At 39.7% G+C, this 16,289-nt stretch overlaps 1 protein-coding gene and 1 long non-coding RNA gene across 14 annotated transcripts in view; one reads left to right on the top strand and one right to left on the bottom strand.

Moving 5' to 3' along the window:
* Positions 1-16,289, top strand: part of veph1 (ventricular zone expressed PH domain-containing 1) — a 247,776-nt gene that overhangs the window by 163,292 nt on the left and 68,195 nt on the right. For all 13 annotated transcript variants that reach the window (XM_063045816.1, XM_063045817.1, XM_063045810.1 and 10 more), the window contains one exon: positions 5,187-5,578. In XM_063045816.1, the coding sequence (XP_062901886.1) occupies positions 5,187-5,578 (392 nt within the window). The remainder of the gene's footprint in view (positions 1-5,186; positions 5,579-16,289) is intronic.
* Positions 809-13,710, bottom strand: LOC134345329 (uncharacterized). The gene is made up of 3 exons (XR_010017657.1): positions 13,606-13,710; positions 7,206-7,328; positions 809-2,775 (listed from the first exon to the last, which is right to left on the bottom strand). It is a non-coding gene; the product is annotated as an uncharacterized LOC134345329 (long non-coding RNA).

Raw genomic sequence — 16,289 nt, 5'->3', positions numbered from 1 at the left:
TTACGAGGGCACAGATATACAGATATACAAACATTAGAAGCAAAGTAAGAAAACATAGAGAACAAGTTACCTCAAACAGTTTAACAGGAGGGGGTCATCACTTCCTCAGCTATAGGTTGACTCATTATAGAGCCTAATGGCCGAGTGTAAGAATAGTCTCATATAGCGCTCTTTGGAGCAGCACAGTTGCCTTAGTATGTTACTAAAAGTGCTCCTTCGTTCAGCCAAGGTGGCACGCAGAGGGTGAGAATCATTGTCCAGAATTTCCAAGTTTTTCCATAAAGTCCTTCGTTCTACCACAGCCTCATTGTGTCCAGTTTGACTCCTATAACAGAGCCAGCCTTTCTAATCAGTTTATTGTGCCTGTTGGAATCACCATTGTTGAAACCATTGCCCCAGTACACTACCACATAGAAGATTGTACTGGCAACAACAAACTGATAGAACATGTGAAGGAGAGGCCTGCTTACTCCAAAGGACCTCAGTCTCCTCAGGAAGTAGAGGTGACTCTGGCCCTTCTTGTACATAGCTTCTGTGTTGGTTCTCCACTCAAATCTGTCATCCAGGTGCACCTCCAGGTACTTGTATGTCTTCACCACATCCACATCCTCACCACTAATAGTATTTGGTTATTTATATTTTTGTTGTATGCAAATTAAGTTATGTTTTTCTTGTTCTCTGTTCACTGGAGCTTGTCCTCTCAAAACAGTGAATGTAGTGTCTTTTTCCAGCAGGATCTTCAGAAATCAGTGCACTGATGAAAATTTTGCATGTAATCACTTTTTCTTAGCTGTAAAATGCTCAGAAACCATGGTATATGAGGTTACGTGTTTTTAGTTGTTGGACAACTTCTTCCCCTAGGGACGGCTGTATAACAATGCTTTGAAAATGCCATTCAAAATATACTGGGATTCATGAAAATATCTCGTAAAATACTTCACTCAAAAGTTTTAATCATAAATTTATGAACAAACATAAGATGTCAGTACAGTTTTGATGGTGTAGTAGAGTAAAACTCTGCTAAAACATTTTATTTGTGATTTAGACATAGTTTTGATAACAGTGCAGGCGTAAACTAGTTTTAAATTCAAGTTGGACAAGTTACTGACTTTAAAAAAAAGCTATAAATATTAGTTGAAATAGTACTGAATTCAATAATGTTTTTGAAATATTTTCGTTTTCAGCGAGAAAGGTTATGAAAGGTAATTTTAGAGGGAAAGAGATAGAAGAAACAATGAAAGGATTCCTGAAGAACATAGCACCCAAGATGACAGTCAATAATGCTGATTATCTAGGTTTGTAGACAGGTGATTATTAAAATTTAGAACCAGAAACTAATAATTGCATGGCTGACAATGTTACCATAGCTTATCTTCTGGTTAAATGGCAGCATGCTTGGACACATCAGCCTCTCTGGGGCCAACCAAAGGTGTTTTGTTTTTTAAATGTGTTTTTTTGTAAAACAATGATGGACATTAAGAACTTCAATTACCGCAAGTCTACCTCATCAGCGATTTGCTTATCGGCAGAGGAGCTGGAGGAGCTAGACTTGGTGCAGATCGTGTTTCTGCCTGCGACAGAAAGGCATCAGGGTCAATGTGCAAAGGTGGCGTGCCGTCTAACTGTCATGGACATTTTTCTTGCAATCAAAAGACCCTGTTGGATATTGTTAATGTAAACTACTGCTAGTCAGGTTCACTGGTTTATTGACAAGACTGACTGCAGGGGAGCTGTGTGGCCTTGGTTGAAGCAAGGACTAGGCCTCATGCCACGGACTTGCCTGTCGTAGCAGTCCAGGAGGCGAGACATCAGAGGTGGTGTGGCACAGCATCCATGCTGGATTAGGGTCTGGCCTCTCCCTTTGGTGCTGTCCTCCAGTGTTCGCCCGTGGATCGCTGAGAACGGCTTGTTCTTACCGACAGTACCCATGCACCATCAACTTAGAGGACATTTCACTTAGGGACTTGGGTTATATATATATTTTTTGTGTGACTGTATGTTTACTGCTATCTATATGAGCTCTATGTGCCTTGTGCTGTGTGTGACTATTGGCACTATTTTTGCACCTTGGCCTCGGAGGAATGCGGTTTAGTTTGGCTGTATTCGTGGGTATTCATGTACGGTTGAATGATGATTAAACTTGAATTTGGGGCAGGACTAGATTCAGATAAGTAAACAGACTTTGTAAGAGAAAGGATATGGCATCAGAAATTAAGTTTAGGGTCAGAAACGATACTGAGGTTGTAGATGATCTTGCATAGTCTAGAGCTTCCTGAAATGTGACATTAATAGTTAATGGAGAGGTTACGTAGTCATAGATTGTAGATGGTGGACAGTGAAGATGATGTTCTGTATTTGATCTTTTCCAGTTTTAGCTGGAGTAATTGTAACTTATCCATGATGAATACGGAAAAAATTAGTGGAAGTGTAGAGTTTGCTGCAAGCAGCATAAAAGAATTTGCAATAACCTGGTTCCTTTTACAAGCTTGAAAGGAGTCACAACAAACAGATACTTTGAAATGCAGCCACTCTTATAACATACACAACACTTCTGTCAGTGTGTGAAAGGGTCATCAACAGAAAAATATAGGGTTATTTCGCATACAGAAGATAGTCTGTTCAGCTCAGGTACAGATCTTGATTCCTGAGCACAGGTGGGATATTCAGGATGGAGTCTGAGATGGAAATGCAGAATTCCTCAGATTTCCGTGTTCTGTGAATAGGACGTCTGCAGCCAAGCTTGGCCCAGGCGGTGAATCCCTTGTAATAAATGGCCTGCGAGAAATTCAAAAAGTCAGGAACTATTCAAAAAATAAAACATAATAAAAATTGTAATGAAATTCCTGTAAGCAATTAAAATATTCACATACATTTATATTATTTATGGTAATTGCATTAGATCTATAAGAATATTTTAAAAGTTGCTAAATGCATTTCTCTAATGGTTTAATATTTTATATGAATTTATTGTTCAATTGTATTATTATTTGTTGATAGTTCCAAAGTGATCAGTGTCTTTGACATATCCAAAGGTTGCAGCTATTCAGTTTAAATAACAGCCACTGAGCCTGAGGTAGGGACTCACTCTCTGCAGGCACAGCAGACTTGATTACACGATGCACTAAGGCTCCCAGCAGAAAATTTTACCTAAAGGCAGGAACTGTATAGTCCAAGGGCAGGCAAGAAGTGAGATTGGGCAGCCTGCCAATCAGCAGAGTCGCAGCTCATTATGTATATGAGGGAATTATAATACAGATGCAAAATATAAAATCATTAGGATCATTAGGTTTGCTTAATAGTAATTTTGACAATACATAATTAAAAGTTCACCCAGACTTCATGCAGCAATGCATGATCAGAAAGCTTGCTGTTTTCTAATGCTTGCTCTGTCTTCGCTCAGTAGCAGGATTTCCCTTTGCACCGCCAGTTGTGCAGAGCCACTTCTCTTGTTCATGATGCCATGGGTGCATAATCCATTACTGGTTTAATAAGCTTTTCCCAGGACAGAATACTTTTTAGACCTTCAATCCCTTGTCATTCCTAAATTCTGAAGCCTCTGAAGATGCACTTGAGTCACTAACTGAAACCTGGGGTGATTTTTCTAAAACAGCCATGCATGGAAATACCAAAGTTCTTGTCAGTATCACCAGCACAAAGATAGTTGCAGTTGGCTTTGCTCTTATTCTTTGACAAAATCTGTGCCTTAGTCTTTTTGGAAAATCTCACACTGCTGCATACATGTGACCATTCCAAAATCAGCTTTTACATAGCTTTTAATGAAGTTTAGTTTTTTGTGTATCAATGTGCAATTAGCTGTGCTGGATTGACTAGGTCTGGGAGTTAATCTCTTAAATGCTTAAAGGGATTGTGCTATAAAAGTATCCAGAAACATGCAAGTAACCATGTGAAAATAGTTGGAACTGCATGGTTTGCATTTAATGATAGTGAAAGGAATTTTTATAGTAATTTGTAGAAAAGAAATCAGTTCAAATGATTTATGAACTAACATTTTATAGTTACTTAAAAGTGATTTTGTATCTTGACATAAGCTATCTTTTTCTTCATGCCTTCACCATGTGTTCAAACATATGTGCAATGTCAGCACAGATTTTGCAGGTGGTAATAATTGAACTGAAACAGTACATTAGTAAATGAGAATGGTTGAAATACAGTGCAGGCTGGTATGATTGCCATTACTGGCTAACTGCTCTCTTGTTCTTGTATCCTTCGACTCGCAGAATTGTAAAGCCTAGAGGTTCCATTGTTCCCATGAAAGCCTAAACAAAATGCCACAAATTGTCACTGCAATTGGTTTTGGTGCAGTTGATTGGGTGATGAATTTTGGTCATAGTTTCAGAAGTTCCCTCCCTTTTCTTTGGAGGGCATTATTGATCATCTGCCTGTATATGGCCAGCAGAAATTACTTACCTTCAATATAGATAAGGTATGAAAGTCAAGAAAAAATCCATCACTAAACTTAAGTATTGGTAGCATAGGTTCAAAGTGTCTACAGTACTGTGCTGTACTGCTCTATGTTTTAGCATGGCCATAATATGAAAAAAGTAACTGGTAGAAGAGGAATAGGGGTCACTTTAAATGTAGGCAGAAAAAAATCATTTAGTGACCAACTCCCTTTCTCTTCTTGCCTTCGCTCAAAGCAAATTATTGGAGAGTTGAAAAATCTCTGTCGTCAAATGAGAAATATCCTGTCATAGAAAGCCTAAAATTAGGCTGAGACCTGAGTCCCAGCCCACTCCATAACACCATAAGATATAGAAACAGAATTAGGCCATTCAGTCCAGCGTCTACTCTGCCATTCAACTAAGTCCGACTTTTTTTCCTCAAGCCCATTCTTCCCATAACTTTTAACCCCTTTATCATTCAAGAACCTAGCAATTTCTGCCTTAAATACACCCAGTGACTTGGCCACCATTGCCCTCTGGCAATAAATTCTACAGATTCACCACCCACTGGCTGAAGAAATTCCTCTGGAGTTCTTGACCCCTTCTAGACTTACAAGAGGAGTGCTGCATTGGCCTCTAATTTCCATGGCTATTAATATAATTTACTACTCAGTTTATTGAGAAGTATGTAGTTAATTAACCAGAAATCTCTCTTGCATTCTGGAGACACGTGAAGTTTTTATGTTAAGCTAAATACTGTGTTCAATCTCTTTAAAATGACAGGTCCAAAAGTCTCGCTCTTCATGCAATGCACACAAAGTCATTAAGCTCTGAATGTGATGAGGGAGAAAATGGAGACATTAAGACAGCTATCACATATTCAGACAGATCACTCAGTGAAGGCAGTGTCAAACAACTTTTGTGTCAAGAGCCTGATGAACATAAGCGCCAAGTGCTGTCTCTTTCTCATTGCAATATTGCCTCAAATGAATCAAGAAATGCCTGTGCTACTGTGAAGGACAATGATAAGCAGGGTAGTGCAGGAAGTCTGATGCGTCACTCAGAAGCACAGGATCAACTCTCTCTGTATCTCAAAGGAAATATCAATGCTGTGAAGTCGTGCTTTTCTGAAATGGTGAAGAGATTCCCTGTCCCAGATGAGTGTGTTATTGAAGGTAAGAAATGAAATCATGGCATATTTTAACTGTATTTAATTGATCCTGCCTCAGAGAAAATCTCCTAAGTACAAGATTCTGCAGGTGCTGGAAATCTTGAGCAACACAGACAAAGTGCTGTAGGAACTCAGCAAGTCGGGCAGCAGCAATGGAGGAGAATAAAACAGTTGATTTTTTAGGGCTGAGACACTTCATACAGACTGGAAAGGCATGAGGAAGAAACCATATTAGGAAGGAGTACAAGCTCATAGGTGAAACCAGGTGAGAGGGTGGATGAAGTAAGAAGCTGGGAGGTGACAGGTAGAAGAAGTAAAGGGCTGAAGATGAAATCTGATAGAAGAAGCAGTGGACTATGGAAGAAAGGGAAGGAGGAGGGGCACCAGAGGGAGGTGATGGGCAGGTGAGGAGAAGAGAAGGGATGAGAGGGGAACCAGAATGGGAATGAAAAAAAAGAGAAGGGGAAGGGAGTGAAATTACTGGGAGTTAGAGAAATTAATCTCCATGCTATCAGGTTGCAGGCTACCCAGACAGAACATAAGGTGTTGCTCCACCAACCTGAACATGGCCTCATTGTGGCAGTAGAGGACACCATGGGCAGACATGTCAGAATGGGAACGGGAAGTCAAAGTGAAATGGGTGGCCACAAGGAAATTCTGTCTTTTGTAGTGGACAGAACAAAGGAGACAAAGCAACCCTCAAATCTACATCAGGTCTCATCAATGGAGAGGAGGTCAGACCTGGAACACCAGATAGAATAGATGACGCCAACAGACTTGGAGTAGAAGTGTCACCTCACCTGGAGGGACTGTTTGGGGGCCTGAATGGTGTTAAGGGACGAGGTGTAGGGGCAGATATAATACTTGTCTAGGATAAGTGCCAGCAGGGAGATCCGTGGGGAGGGACGTGGACAAAGAATTCAGTGAGACCCTCTTTCATTGCTCTCCTTAAGACCATAAGATATACAAGCAGAATTAGGCCATTCAGCCCATCAAGTCCACTCCACCATTTCAACATGGCTGATCCCAGATCCCATTCAACCCCATACACCTGCCCTCTCACCATATCCCTTGATGTCTCGACCAATCAGAAATCTATCAACTTCTACTTTGAATATACCCATGGACTTGGCCTCCATCACAGTCTGTAGTAGAGCATTCCACAGATTCAACACTCTTTAACTAAAGAAATTCTTCCTTCTGTTCTAAAAGGTTGTCCCATATTTTGAGGCTGTGCTGTCTAATTCTGGATACCCCTACCAGTGGAAACATCCTTTTCACATCCACCTTAGCCAGTCCTTTCAAATTTCGGTAGGTTTCAATGAGATTCCCCATGCATTCTTCTAAATTCCAGTGAGTACAGGCCCAAAGCTGCCAAATGCTCTTCATAACTTAACCTCTTCATTACCAGAATCATCCCTGCTGCTGTGCAGCTCTTCGACCATGTTCTCATTAACAGAGCCACATGTTCTTACTGGGAACTTACCTCCACTGACATCTTCCATTACACTGAAATTTAGACGTAGTCTGCATGCAACACACACTGCAATCATCTGAAGAGACTGGTAACAAAGCCATTCTTTTGATTCTGGTTTACGTAACCCAGTGATTCCATAACCTGCATCACTCACCGCTCAGAATTCATCAGGAACCGGCCTTCACCCAGTTGATGCAGTTTTGGCTGAGTCAGTAGCTTATCAAGTCTCATCCACAACAGTGTTGGACCTCGCTGGTGATTCCTTCTCATCCATCTCCTGAGTGGGTATTAGAACAAATTATTGTTCTAAGAGATGCCAGACCAAAATGTATTACCAGAATGGACTAACCGGGCATCCATTTTATTGATATATATGAGGCCCAATTGTGTGCAAATTGGCTGCTGAGCTTCTATACAAAATGATAATTACTTTGCCTCTGATGTAGTTAATTGATTGTAATGTATTGAAACGTTTCAAAGATCTGAAGGACATACTAGTTTTTTCTTTATAGGAGGGCAAGCTAAGAAACGTGAACTTCCTCTTGTTCTTAATTACTTCCCCTTTCTTATAATGGGGGTAGTACATACAGATTTATTAACCTCCTATCCCACGTCAATCTGTTGGCCTGAAATCAAAACTGTTTTTTGATGTCATTCTCCTTGTTGTAGCCAGTTTAGTTAGTACTGTAAATAGGTTATTGATTAAGAAGTATTGTGGAATTGGGGAGAGTATAACCAGAGTTCATTTGATTATTTATACTCATTGCAAGAAAGAACTTTCAGTTTGCAAAACCGATCAGTAATTCATTTGCAAATTTTCATATTATGTCTTCAGTAGATCAGTGATAGAAGACGGGTGTTCATTCATTATTCCACATACAAAGCTCCCAAATTTGCCAAGGACAGAGGCACCATTCCTCTACCCAATGATTCATCCTTTGAGCCTTCTGTATTCCCCATTCAGTCATTAAGTGTTCTTCCCTTTTAATCAGGAAAAAGTTAGCCCAGGGTCTTCAAGAGATGAAAGATAAAAAATGAAAGCGAACATCTCTGGACTATTTGTTAATATGCCCATCCGTCTTTGTTCGGTGCATCGGTATTACAGCACTCAGAAGATAGCATTTAGTCCTGAATCAGGAAGTTGTGATGAAGAAATTCTTTTCATTTAACTATGAATGATGTATGCCTGAATTCTGTTTATGTTTGGTCCACAGTCAAATGAGGTGACTGCAGTGTTTGAGCTTTGTGCCCTATCAAAACATGCACCATAAGATATTTGAAATTTGTTGTAATTGAGTTGTTTGATGTAAACAGAAAATCATGCTGTAAAAGGACTAGATGGCATGGAGTTCATCAGATTTGTTCAGGAAAGTTTCCCTAATCAGTACGTAGAAGCCCCAACGAGAGAGTGTGCGATACTTGATCTGCAATTAGGGAATGAGACAAGGCCGGGTAGGGGAACAATTTGCATCTAGTGATCATAATGCCATTAGTCTCAAAGTAAATATGGAAAAAGTTAGGTCTGGTCTGCGGATTGAGATTCTATATTGGAGAAAGGCCAATTTTGATGGCAGATTTGGATTGGGACAGGCTGTTTTCTGGCAAAGGAGTACTTGGTAAGTGGGAGGTCTTCAAAAGTGAAATTTTGAGAGTATGAAGTATGTGTCTGAATAATAGGTTAAAAAAAACAATAGGTTCAGGGAACCTTGGTTTTCAAGAGATATTGAGCTTCTGGTTAAGAAAAAAAAGGTGCATTGTAGCTATAGGCGGGTAGGAACACATGAGGTGCTTATGATGTATAAGAAATGTAAAAGAACGCTTAAGAAAGAAACCAGGAGGACTAAAAGAAGGCATGAGGATGCCTTAGCAGACGAGGGGAAGGAGAATCCTAAGGGATTCAACAGATATGTTAAGAGCCAAATGATTGCAAAGGACAAATTTGGTCTTCTGGAAGATCAGAATGGTAATCCGTACGTGGAGCCAAAAGAGGTGGGGAAGATATTAAGTGTTTTTTTTGCATCAGTATTTACTCAGGAGATGGGTACAGAGTCTGTAGAGGTGAGGCAAAGTGGCATCGACTTCATGGACCTTATACAAATTACAGAGGAGGAGGTATTTGCTGTCTTGATGCAAAGTAGGGTAGATAAATCCCCAGGGACTGGTAAGGTGTTTCCTCGAATCCCATGGGAGGCAAGTGCAGAAATTGCAGGGGCCCTAGCAGAGATATTTAAATCATCCTTTGTGACAGATGAGGTACCAGAGGATTGGAGGAGAGGTGATGTTTTTCCGTTGTTTAAGAAAGACTTTTAGAATAAACCAAGAAATTGTAGGCCTGTGAGTCTGACATCAGTAGTGGGAAGGTTATTTGTAGGTAATCTAAGGGACTGGATCTATGAGTATTTGGATAAACATGGATTGATTAGGGATAGTCAGCATGGTTTTGTGTGTGGCGGTTCAAGTCTAACCAAATATATAGAAGAATAAACCCTTCTCGGACTTCCAGCTGGGTACAGGTATCGATTATAATTGACATTTCAATGTCAAGCTCCGCCATCTTCATCGGGGATCCCTTCGGATACATAAAGAGTGAAAAGAGAGGCGAGAGCGGATATCCACCCACTGGAAAATGATGCTGGAGGGGTAGTAATGGGGAAACAATGAAATAGCGGATGAGCTGAAAAAGTATTTTTCATCAGTGTTCACTGTGGAAGACAACAGCAGTATGGTGGAAGTTCCAGGTGTCAGCGGGCATGAAGTGTGAAGTTACCATAATTGGAGAGAAGATTCTCGGGAAACTGAAAAGTCTGAAGGTAGATAGGTCACCTGGACCAGATGGTGTACACCCCAATGTTCAGAAGGAAGTGGCTAAAGAGATCACGGAGGCATTTGTAATGATCTTTCAAGAATCACTAGTTTCTGGAATGGTTCCGGAAGACTGGAAAATTACAAATGTCACTACACCCTTCAACAAGGGAGGGAGGCAGAAAAAAAGGAAACTATAGGCCAGTTAGTCTGATTTGAGTGGTTGGGAAGATGTTGGAGTCAATTATTAAGCGTGAGTTTTCAGGGTATTTGGAGGCACATGATAAGTAGTCAGCATGGTTTCCTCAGGGGCAAATCTTGCCTGACAAACCTGTTGGAATTCTTTGACGAAGTAACAAGCAGGATAGCTAAAGTTGGTTGATGTTGTGTATTTGGATTTTCAGAAGGCCTTTGACAAGGTGCCACACATGAGATTGCTTAACAAGCTTGAGCCCATGGTATTACAGGAAAGATTCAGGCATCGATGAAGCAGTGGTAGGTTGGCAGGAGGCAAAGAGTGGGAATAAAGAGAGCCTTTTCTCACTGGCTCCCATTGACTAGTGGCGTTCCACAGGGTTCTGTGTTGGGACCGATTCTTTTTACGTTATATGTCAACGATTTGGATGATGGAATTGAAGGCTTTGTTGCAAGGTTTGCAGGCAATATGAAGATAGGTGGAGGGGCAGGTAGTTTTGAGTAAATAAAGCAGCTATGGAAGGACTTAGACAGATTAGGAGAATGGGCAAAGAAATGACAGATGGATTACAGTGTTGGAAAGTGTATGGTCATGCACTTTAGTAGAAGAAATGAAAGGGTTGACTATGTTCTAAATGGAGAGAAATACAAAAACACTGAGGCTCAGAGCATCTTGGAATCTTGTGCAGGATTCCTTAAAGGTTAATTTGCGGGTTGAGTCTGTGGTGAGGAAGGCAAATGCAATATAAGCATTAATTTCAAAAGGACTAAAATATAAAAGCAAGGATATAATGTTGAAATTTTATAAAGCATTGATGAGGCCTCACTTGGAGTACTGTGAGATGGGGGTTCGGGCCCTTATCTTAGAAAGGATGTACTGAAACTGGTGAGGGTACAAAGGAGGTTCACGAAAATGATTCCAGGATTGAATGGCTTGTCATACGAAGAGTGTTTGATGGCTCTGGGTCTGTATTCAGTAGAATTCAGAAGAATGTGGAGTGACGTTATTGAAACCTGTCAAATGGTGAAAGACCTTGATAAAGTGGAGAGGATATTTCCTATGGCAGGAGAGTCTAAGACCGGAGGACACAACCTCCGAATAGAGGGGTGTCCTTTTAGAATGGAGATGAGGAGCAATTTCTTTAGCCTGAGAGTGATGAATCTGTGGAAGTCTTTGCCATAGGCAGCTGACTAGGCTAAGTCTTTATGTATATTTAAGGCAGAGGTTGATAGATTCTTGATTGGCCAGGGCATGAAGAGATATGGGGCGAAGGCAGGAGATTGGGGCTGAGAGGAAAATTGGATCAGCCATGATAAAATGGCAGAGCAGACTCAATGGGCCAAATGACAGAATTCTCCTATACCTTATGGTCTTATAATTGATACCTGTACCCAGCTGGAAATTCGAGATGAGTTTATTCATTGTATACGCCAGAACAGCACTAGATCTGCTTTCAATCTTATAGTTTTTGAGGAAGTTACCTAGGAAGTTGATGAAGGTATATGGCAAGGTCCCACATGGGAGGTTGGTCAAGAAGGTTTGGTCACTCGGCGTTCAAGATTAGGTAGTAAATTGGATTAGACATTGGCTTTGTAGTAAAAACCAGGGAGTGGTAGTAGGTGTTTGCTTCTCTGACTGGAGGCCTGTGACTAGTGGAATGCCGCAGGGGTCAGTGCTAGGTCTGTTGTTTGTCATGTACATCAATGATCTGGATAAAAATATGGTTAACTGGATCAGCACATTTGCAGATGACAAGATTGTGGGTGTAGTAGACAGCAAGGAAGACAATCAGAGCTTGCAGCGGGATCTGGAAAAATGGGCTAGAAAATGGCAGATGGAATTTACTGCAGACAATATGAGGTGTTGCACTTCAGTAGGACCAGGGTAGGTCTTGCACATTGAATGGAGGAGTGCTGTAGAACAAAGGGATCTGGAAATACAGGTCTATAATTCATCGAAGGTGGCATCACAGGTAGATAGGTTCGTAAAGAAAGCTTTTGGCACATTAATCTTTATAAATCAAAGTAATGAATACAGAAGATGGAATGTTATGTTGAAGTTGTTTAAGACATTAGTGAGGCCTAATTTGGAGTATTGTGTGCAGTTTTAGTCACGTACCTACAGGTAAGATGTAAATTAGGGTTGAAATAGTACTGAGAAAATTTACAAGGATGTTGCTGGAACTGGAATACCTGAGTTATAAGGAAAGATTGAATAGGTTAGGACTTAATTGCTTGGACCATAGAGGATTGATGGGAGATTTGATAGAGGTATACAACGTGATGAGGGGTATAGATATGGTAAATACAAAGAGGCTTTTTCCACTTGGTCCCAGTGCAAATTGATGAGAGTAGGCAGTTGAAATGGTACAGCACAGACTAGATGGACTGAAGGGCCTGTTTCTGTGCTGTACTTTTCTATGACTCCATGCTGTAGGAGTAAATTCCTCACAATAAACAATTATTTTTCCAGATGGTGCACAGGTTTGCCAATTTAAGAGAAATGTGAGCATAAGAACGAGTCATTTGTTCCCACGAGTCACTTCAACCATTCAATGACATCATGGATAATTTTTGTACCAGCCTTTTCCTCATCTCTTCATTCTCTTACTTGCCAAAGATCTTTGAATATTTACTTCAAAAATGGTCAATTACCTGAGCATCAATTCTCTTTTGCTGAGGAGATTTGTTTGTAAACAAATGTCCTGAAGATTCTGTCTCTAATGATTGAGGCTATGATGCTTTGTCGTAGAGTTACGAACATCGGAAATAATTTCTGATCTATCCTCCTATTCCCTTTGTTTCCTTGAAAACTTTAATCAAATCTTCTCTTGATGTTCTAAATTGTAGGGACTACAGATCTTTTGAATTATTAATAACTTCTTCATAATTTGGTCCTAATTTCTGGTCCTTGACATATAAAGGCCCTACATTAACAATAATTGGCCTATGCCTTCGTGTACATTCCTTTGTTCTTATGTACTGATGTTATTACTGGCATCTTCCATTTCACTGAGAGCTCCTTTGGGATTTCTGCATACACGCAGAATTGGTATCAGTTGTTTGCAGTGTTTTTCACAACTCTGCTCTGTTGAGTGTCTGGTGACAGACCAGTTGTCTGCAGAGTCCATCAGGTCAGGTAGCATCAAGACTGCCGAGTTCCTCCAGCACTTCGTGTGTGTTGTTCTGGATTTCCAGTTTTTGTGTTTATGTGCTGAGAGTCCATACTGCTATGGTTGAGAATTGCTCAAAAAGCCTGATCAAATTGGATTTCAATAAGCTAACCTACTCCAACAAACTATGACGAGTATTAATACCTTTACTTCCTTTGCAAGTTTGGGTTTATTTCAACATTTATTAGAATTTGGATTTTCTGTACTTTTAGCTTCTTAACTTAATGACTCAAACAATGTTTAATGTTTCTGAGTGTTAAGGACATAAAGAAGATTTCAGAGTCCTTGGTGGGTTTAACAGTTGGTAAGGCAAGGGGAAGGTTCTTTGCCAGCCAAAGATGACTTCAGCCTGTTCGTGAATGGAACTTCTTCTGGTTCACTCACCTGACAGCACTATGTTCTGCATGGAGCTGTTCCCACACTGGTCCTTGACACTTAGGATCAGGAATCGTCCCATGTACCAAGTAGCAGATTAGTAGATGTTTGGAAGAAGATGATTTCACCTGAAAAATGATTGCAAGAAGCCTGCTGTTGAACATTTTATGCTTGGCTAAGTTTTAATTAGACCTGCTGAGCACCAGATCAGGAAGAGCAGGGCCAATGACTACAAAAGTGTCATGGACCCTGATGATTTATTCTTCAGTCTCATTCTGGGTATTTGTAACAAATATGAATCAAAATGTTGACTGTTCTAGGAACATTATCATTGACATTCTGTCATGTGGCCCAACAATTGCAGGACATGGACAACTCATGCAGCAGGAGGACTGCACAACGGATATGAGGCCTCCTTTGAACTTGCATTTGAACACTCTGAACCCTCCCCAATCCAGGGCTGTACACTGTCTTACTATTTTAATAATGTGCTTTATTTTTACTTTTCTTGCCAAAATGGATAATTTCACTTTCTCACAATATTTCCAAATTTTTGCCTATTCATTTACCTATCTTTTTCTTTATCTCTTCACCATAGTTTATTTTACTACTGATATTTGTGATTTTACAGGTTAGTAAGCATATCTTTATTGCTCTCAACCAAGTGTTGTTGAAGAAGTTGATGCTCAGCCACTGATCCTATGATGCACCATTCATTGCAATGTACGAAATAGACCTACTTATGCCTCTTGTCTGCTTCCCATTAGCCAGCCAACATGACGCATATCAATATATTATCTCCTAAGCTAAACTGACATATTCCAAGTAATCTTTGGTGTGGCAACTTATCAAATGCTTCTTGGAAATCAAGTACAGTATATCCATTACATAAACACGAGGAATTCTGCAGCTGGAAATTCAAGCAACACACATCAAAGTTGCTGGTGAACGCAGCAGGCCAGGCAGCATCTCTAGGAAGAGGTACAGTCGATGTTTCGGGCCGAGACCCTTCCTCAGGACTAACTGAAGGAAGAGTTGGTAAGATCACCTCTTCCTAGAGATACTGCCTGGCCTGCTGCGTTCACCAGCAACCTTGATGTGTATTGCTAGTATATCCATTAATTCTGTTTTATCTGAAGTAACATGAATATGTTACTTCAAAGAATTCCAACAAGTTGGTCAAACATGATTTCCCTTCCACAAAATCACGTTGACTTTGCCTGATTATCTTGAATGTTTCTAGGTTTCTGAGAAAGCATCTCTAATAGTAGATATATTCCTCCCTCTTCCCACTGAGAGAATGTAGGCTAATTTGCCCAAAGTCACCTTCTTTCTGTCTCCCTTCTTGAATAAAAGAGTTACATTTTTTCCCATTGCAACAGAACATTCCACATTTTTTTTAAATAAGGAAACCTGCCTCCTTGCAAGTGTTCTTTAATTTTTTGGGGAGAGGTTATGAGCATGCACGTAGAAGATTGCTAAAATAACGTAAAGAAAACAGGTGATATATTTTGTTCCAACCAAAAAAAATAATGGACCCAAGTGAGAAGAAATACGGGATTCCCTGCATATGGGTAAAGATTATTATCACCTACTGCTTAGTGTTGACCTGGGTTATATTTTGGGTTGATATTACTTTCAGTAAACAGCAAAGCATTTGGAAAAACAAACATTTCTTCCAAAGAATGTCCCCCACAAGCCTTGTTTTTGGATCACAATCTAATAATAGAAAAGTGAAATCCAATTGTGAAATTCAATTTGGATTTCGTGGAAAATTGTACTTACTTTTGGGAAGCACTGGCTCTACATTTGAAAATGTGTCTACTCCTGGGAAAATTACTAATATTGGCTCTGAACTCAGTTCATTAGGGCATGATTTCAAAACATCCAAAATGTTACAATACATGTATTCATTCAATTTAAAACCTTATTTAACAGATGTGACAAAATCCTTTTTCACAAATGGATCACAGTTCAGTAGCCATATATGTGTGCTTGCCCAGACAAATAAATTTTGTAAATATGTTTTACATTAAAAACTCTATTAGAGATAAGTTGGCAAAGGTTAAATGTTTAGAATAAAAATAAACTGAGGTTGGTTTTAAATTAGTTCCTGATTATTCATAATTACATTGAAAATAATAATCAAAAAGCCAAATCAAATGGAAAATGCAGAAAAACAAAGATCTGTGGATTCCACAAAATGAAGAAAATACTAATAGAGGATTCTGAATGGAGACATGGGAGAATATGGCCTGTTCTATGGGCTAAACACTCTAAATTTGCACATGTTGAACTCTGTTCCCTTGATTGTAATGTCACCAAATTTCAAAAGCAAAATACAATATGTTACTGTAAAAACAACATTACAGAATTTTGCCCTTTTTTCACAACCCGGTCGGTTTCATTATAAGGTGCTAGTTAAGATTTGATTCCTCTGAAATAACAGCAAGTTAAATCAAATGATCAATCCATTCAGCTGATGTGACTCTTAAAGAAATGATGATCCATAATGAAAGAAAATAAAGTTCTTCCATGTATATTGACAACTCCGATATTCCAGAGCACCTTACAGATAGTGAAGTATTTCTGAGGTGTTTTTATTTCATGATATATGAAATGTGGTGTGAATTTGTTCCCAGAAACTGTGTGTGAAACTGTTTCCCTTGATTATAATATCACCACGTTTCAAA

The sequence above is a fragment of the Mobula hypostoma genome, chromosome 4 (genome assembly GCF_963921235.1).
Source record: "Mobula hypostoma chromosome 4, sMobHyp1.1, whole genome shotgun sequence".
NCBI lineage: Eukaryota > Metazoa > Chordata > Chondrichthyes > Myliobatiformes > Myliobatidae > Mobula > Mobula hypostoma.
Note: the sequence above shows the minus strand (reverse complement) of the source record. Positions and strands in the feature narration are given on the sequence as shown.